Source organism: Quercus suber, unplaced genomic scaffold (genome assembly GCF_002906115.3).
Source record: "Quercus suber isolate HL8 unplaced genomic scaffold, Cork oak 2.0 scaffold_179, whole genome shotgun sequence".
In the NCBI taxonomy this organism is placed as follows: Eukaryota; Viridiplantae; Streptophyta; class Magnoliopsida; order Fagales; family Fagaceae; genus Quercus; species Quercus suber.
Genome location: NW_027069638.1, coordinates 628,710 through 635,073, shown reverse-complemented (window position 1 = coordinate 635,073; position 6,364 = coordinate 628,710). Strand labels below are relative to the sequence as shown.

Here is a 6,364-nt window from a genome sequence, read left to right as displayed (position 1 = left end):
AAAATAAATCTTTTTCGAAGACTCCTAGCGAAATTCCCCTCCTCGAAAATAACCTTACCTACTTTATTATTGCTTTGGATCCTCGTACCCCCCAATAAACATTCTTGTCACCATCCTTTGATATGTGAACCCTGCATTCTTTAGTCTAAATGGCATTACTCTATAGTGATAATTTCGTATTGGGGTAAGGCAAGTTGTTTTCTCTTGGTAAGGCAACGCCAACGGGATTTGATGGTAGCCTTGAAAAGCATCTAGGAAACTCATCCTAGGGTGTCTATACATTGCATCAACTAACTGATCTATTCTCGGGACATGAAAATGGATCCTTCGGACAAGCTTTATTAAGATCTGTAAAATCCACGCACACTTTCCACTTCCCCGATTTTTTCCTTACCACCACAGTATTAGCCAACCATTCTAGATAGAAAACCTCTTTAATTGCCCCAGCCTGTTTAAGCTTACGGACCTCATCTTTTACAACCTCAGCATGTTCTTTAGACGAACGTCAAGGTAGTTGTTTCTTCGGGGTAACTTTGGGGTTAACATTCAAGTGATGGCAAATAAACTCGGGATTAACCTCGGGTGCTTCGTATGCACTCCACGCAAAAACATCCAAATTACCCTTCAAAAAGTTCACCAACTACTTTTTATCCTCTATTGAGAGCTGAATCTCGACTTGAAAGTATTTATCTGCATCATCGCCATCCTCGCCAATGATGACCCTTTCCAACTCCTCACAAGATACTAGACTATCCGATGAGGTAGGCTGCCTAAGCTGTGATTGCTATAACATCAGCGCCACTTCCGAAGAGCCAATTTTAGCAACATGATGATCAACCGCCACCCCCATGCATTGCCTAGCCACCAACTAGCATCCCACCAACTCAGCCACCCCCTCAACAGTAGGATATTTTACCTTAACATGCAACGTTAATGAGACTGCCCCCATGGGATGTAGCCACGGTCTAGCCAAGATAGCGGTATATGGTGAAAAAGCATCTATCACTATAAAATTCACGCTTACCACCTTATCCCCAGTCTGTATTGGTAATTGAATCATCCCCTTCTGAATAGTAGTGTTTCCATCAAATCTGATCAATGGAGCATCATATTGATCCATATCCTCAAATTTGAGTCCTAGGCCCTTAAACAAGTCGGGGTACATAATCTCTGCCCCACTGCCTTGGTCAACCATTACTCTCCTGACATCAAACCCTGCTATTTGCAAGGTTACCACTAGGGTGTCATCGTGTGGCTAAATTGTTCCTAACTTGTCTTCCTCGGTAAATCCTATGATAGGTTACTTTGAAACTCTGGCCTTCTTACATGGTGCCTCCTCTTCAGATCTTGCCATTTGTGGTGATACTAACATTACTCTAGTAACATTACCTTGAGATTCTCTTCTCAGGGTTGCCAAAATGACATTTATTGTTCCCAGAGATGACTGAGGTGCCCCATTTCTTTTTGGTCTTGTTGTGAGCCGATTTCCCTGACTAGTTGGCTGCTGCAAAAATTGCTTCAACTTACCGACTTTAATCAACTGATCAAGAAAAGCTTGCAAGGTTCTACATTCCTTGGTCATATGACCTCAGTCCTAATGGTAAAGACAATGCAAATTCTGATTTCTTTTAGTTGGGTCTCCACCCATCTTATTTAGCCATTTGAAATAGGGCTCGTGCTTAATTTTCTCTAACACATGATATATCGGCTCCTTCAACACCGAGTTCACTGCTTAAGGGCCGGCAACGATATGGGATGTTTGATTATAAAACTCCCTCCTTGGCTGGGAAGGCGAAAATTGGCCTGTCAAGCTATCCCTTCGGTCAAGTACAAAAGCCTTAACTTTACCCTTGCTAGAGCTCTGTTTGTCCTCGACCATTTTATGCTCCTCAATCTAATCCATGAGTTAATGCATGCCTCAAGGTAGTTTCATGGTAAGTGATTTCCACAGGTCGGAATGTATAGGAAGACCCACTTTGAAGGTTTATACGGCGATGTCCTCAAAATCCCCATCAATTTCATTATAGATCTCCGAATATCTATTAGAATAATTTTTCAGAGTCTCCCTTTCTCTCATAAACATCGAGAGTAAAGAATATAAGGGTCTAAAGACTCGGCTACAAGTCACAAATCTCGCCCTGAAGGCCCTAGTTAGCTCCTCATAGGAATGTATTGATCCTTCTTCAAGATTGTCAAACCACCTTATAGCAACTGGTCCAAGGCTTGAAGGGAAGACCTTACACATTAAGGCCTTATTTTTTGTGTGAATGGCCATCCTCTAGTTAAAACGGCCCACGTGTTCGACTAGATCGGTTTTACCATTATAGATGGTGAAAGCAGGCTGGTTAAAGCAATAAGGGAGCTCAGCCTACTTAATACGCCGAGAAAACAGAGAATGAGAAATTTAAAGGAGAGCTTTTCCCATAGCGTCATGCCCCTGGCCTTTCCTTGGTGGTTTTATATACTTCTTACAATAATAGTCTCGTCTCGAAAAGCGATGAGATGACGATATGAATGATTCACTTGGTGGAGTCCTGCTCCTAGGCGAGTCACTTCCATCACTTCCAGTACTCAAATATTGGTCTAGAGAAGGGGTTCTATCTTCCTATAACCGCTCCACTTTTTGCTCTACATTATGGACTTCTTCATCAAGTGAATGATTACTCGCCTCATGTTGCTCGATTCATTCAGAATGAAAGAAAGGTGCTCCCTGACTGTGAGTGTGAACTGCATTTTTATCCCTCCTACATTCAAGATTAACGAAATGATCTCTACGCTGAGAACCAACATACTCCAATGATCCACTACGCCTAGGACCAGCCATAGCTATAACATTTGCAAGGGTACTTCAGAAGACTTTCCCACAGATGGCGCCAATTGTGGCAAGTAGAAAAAGAAAACTAGCTCGTTACCCACATAATTAATTCTTTAGAGATGGGATGTGAAGTCAACTTTAAATACCCATTCTGTAACAAAAGATGACAATCATGCCTAAGAACTGCATGAAAAATAATTATGTTTTCAACCGAAAGTAACTTGATAATTGACTAAGTGTTTGTCCTCAAGTTCAGTCCGAGGAAGAAGGTACAATGGGGTGGTTCTTCTCTTTCTTCTCTTTTTCTCATACCAAAAAATCCCTCTCCCTTGATCCAAGTTCTTCTTGGCTTTATATAACTTAGCAAGAATGCATCTAGATCTTACATTTGGAGGGTTATGATTAAACTCTCTTGATTATTGTCCTATCAAGACCTTACTAGAAGGTTTTTACACCAAAATAGAGCTGTGAAAGACACTGTTCATGGTCATTTCTCCATTAATGCGGTCAGCTAAGTGGTTGTAGTGCATTTAATGTGAAGGGGATGGCTGCCTTGTCCTTTCTTTTTCTTCTCTTCCTTGTTTTATAACAAGTTACCTTTGTCTCCCTTGGGATTGCACCATGCTCCCTGCATGCCTGAGTCTCGACTATCCGAGATTAATAAGGAGTCCTCAGTATTTTTATCAATGGCAACATCCTGAACTCCTTTATTAGAAAAATAGATCTTCTCCAAAGACTCCTAGTGAAATTCCCCTCCTCAGAAATAACCTTGCCTACTTTATTACTGCTTTGGATCCTCATACCCCCATAATAATGATTATTAAAATAAGAATAAACATATTAAACAAAAATGAAACCACACCCTCTAAGTTTCACCAAATTTCATTTCATGCCACTAAATTCATCTCAAAAATTCGGCTCACATTTCAACAAAAAAGAGTAGCAGTAGCCAATATGGATATAAAAAAAAAGGTTGTGAATTTTATTTTTAAAAAATCGGTAAAAAAAGGCTGTGTAAACTATTTCAAAAGAATTAGCGATAAATATGGTGGAGACTAACTTAAAACCTTTATTTGGACTTAAAAAAGATGGATTCTTCAACTCGAGATACTTGGTTAATTGAGGGCATGCTAATAGTATTCGATGAAAGATAAGAAAAGGATTGTCAGAAAAATAGTTGATAGAATTGTCGTCAATAACTCCTTTTTCATAGAGATACAATACTTATGCCACACCATTGAGATGTTGAGACTCATAGGGAAAGTAGTAACCCTAAAGAAATGGATGATACTATTGTTGTCACTATGGGTGTAGCGTTTGTGAAAGTTTTTGTTGATAGAGTGCATCCAAAAATCCATTTCACATTTTGGTAGAATTTGTTAATACAATTTTTATAATGTTTTTATTGTTTGTGTTCTAATTCTTTTTGTTTAAAAATAATGTATTTAGTTAGTTGGATTTTTTAATTTATAAATTCAAAGAAATGAACACGTAATGACAAATTCCTAACAGAGGCCAGCAAAAGCTCTTATTGAACAATTTTTAAACTAAAAGGACTCAATTGAATAAAAGTAAAATTAGAGGTCTGAAATGAATTTGATAAAATTTAGAGGGTAAATTTTGCATTTTCGCATAATTATTATGAGAATAAAAACTAATAATTATTATGTATAAACATAACAAACATAAACGGTTTGAACCAAGTTTCTTTTGAAATATAATCATAATGACTACTAAAAGATAATAAAAATTATTTATATGTTAATATTTTTAGGATATGACATATTGTGATTTAAGACTCTAGTGTTGATACGTTTTATCCCAGATTAGGGAACAAATAATTTTTTTATAAGAAATGATATGTTCACAACATTTTAACAACAAATCTTTAGTGGCAGGTTGTTACTGATTGTTATTATTGGGCAAAAAAGTAGTGTTAGGTTTAAATTTGAACCAATAACAATTAACCACCTGTAATTTGTTGTAAAAATGTTGTGGACGTATCATTTTTTATTATTATTAGTCCTAATGTGTAACTTATGCTTACGCATGGACATGATGAATTATAGTGATGCTATTGATATCAGCTTGGGTCATAAAACATTTAGGATATTATTTTGACTAGGACATTTGGAGGTACTAAAATAGTTTTTTTTTACAATTTTCATTATATTGGTTACGCCAAATTTCTCATTACATTACTATTATGTATATAATTTTGAAAATCACTATTGAATACTATATATGCAATATTAATTTACAATCAATGTTCATGAAATTCTACTAACTATAACACAAAATAAAAGAATAAAAATAAGGGATTGAATGTTCATGAGTAATTTGGGGAGTTCTAGTGGAAATTTTATTAAATGTAATTTCATTCCTTTTGATTCCTCCCAATTTTAGGAAATAAAAATTTGAGGTTTTAAGGAAAAATTAAGAAAATGAGTGTTTCTTACTATCCATGTTATTTTCTCTCACTTAGACTTTCAATTCCAAATAATTAAGACTCGAATAAGGGTATGAAAAGAATATTATAATTTTTTTTTCTATTCTTTTTCTTCTCTCCTCTCAAATGGAGTGTTATAAACAATTCCTACACAATTTGGATGACGACAGGAACTTGCAGGTTATATAAAGGAAAAATAAAGAAGGATGACACACACGAAGATCAAATCATTCAATATTTCTACTTGGTATCCTTGGGATTAGTCTTAGCCTTCGCCTTAAAAATAGTGTAGCAATTACTTCGATGTCTATAATTGATAGATCGAGCAAATATTCTCATTGAAGATTGTATTGTATTGTATTAATTACTTTAAGTGCAAGTAGGCTTTTACTCTTGCCGATAATTTTCTTTCATTTATTTTCTTATTATCCAATTAAACAGGTTTAATTTGTGTTTTTTTTTTTTAATTTTATTTGAAATTTTTATTAAGTTTCCATAAAAAAGAATCTTTTATAATACCAACTTTTCGTTGGCTATAGTTTAATGAAATTTTGGCAGAAGGCTCAATTGGTTAATTCTTAAACAAAAAGGTTCAATAATACAAAATTGTGTTTGTATAGGAGTTTCTTTGCAACTAACCCAAATCTCAAGGATTTTCGCATTTTGGCCTTATTGTATTTCAAATTTCTGTTAATTGAGATAACTATGAATGCATAGAAGTTTTTCTTTTTTTCAATCATAAATTTGATATATAGTATTATATATATATATACACACACATATGTGAGATAAATGTATTATCTAAACAGGAGTGCATAAAATTTCAACTTCTACAAAATCTTGAAAGTTATTAGCAATTTTTTTATTTTTATTAGTTTTTTTTTTCTTTATTAAAGAGACTGATTCTTGAACTCAAATCTACCACATATAAATTAGGGGAAGATTCTTGCCATCACACCAATTCCAACAAGGCCTATTATTTATTACACAAAATACCTTGATTCCATGTTTTATTTATCCCTGATATCTAAAGGGAGTAAAGGGGTTCAAGGATTTTGAAATGGTCTAAATCACTAAAATTATGGGTGCGTTTAGTAGAA

General features: G+C 35.2%; 1 protein-coding gene across 1 annotated transcript; it reads right to left on the bottom strand.

Annotated features, from left to right (window-relative positions):
* Positions 1–640: 640 nt before the first annotated feature.
* Positions 641–1,582, bottom strand: LOC136069591 (uncharacterized). The gene is made up of 3 exons (XM_065778295.1): positions 1,327–1,582; positions 917–1,215; positions 641–784 (listed from the first exon to the last, which is right to left on the bottom strand). The coding sequence occupies exons 1-3, from the start codon at positions 1,580–1,582 to the stop codon at positions 641–643; spliced, it is 699 nt and encodes a 232-aa protein (XP_065634367.1).
* Between the last annotated feature and the right edge of the window lie 4,782 nt (positions 1,583–6,364).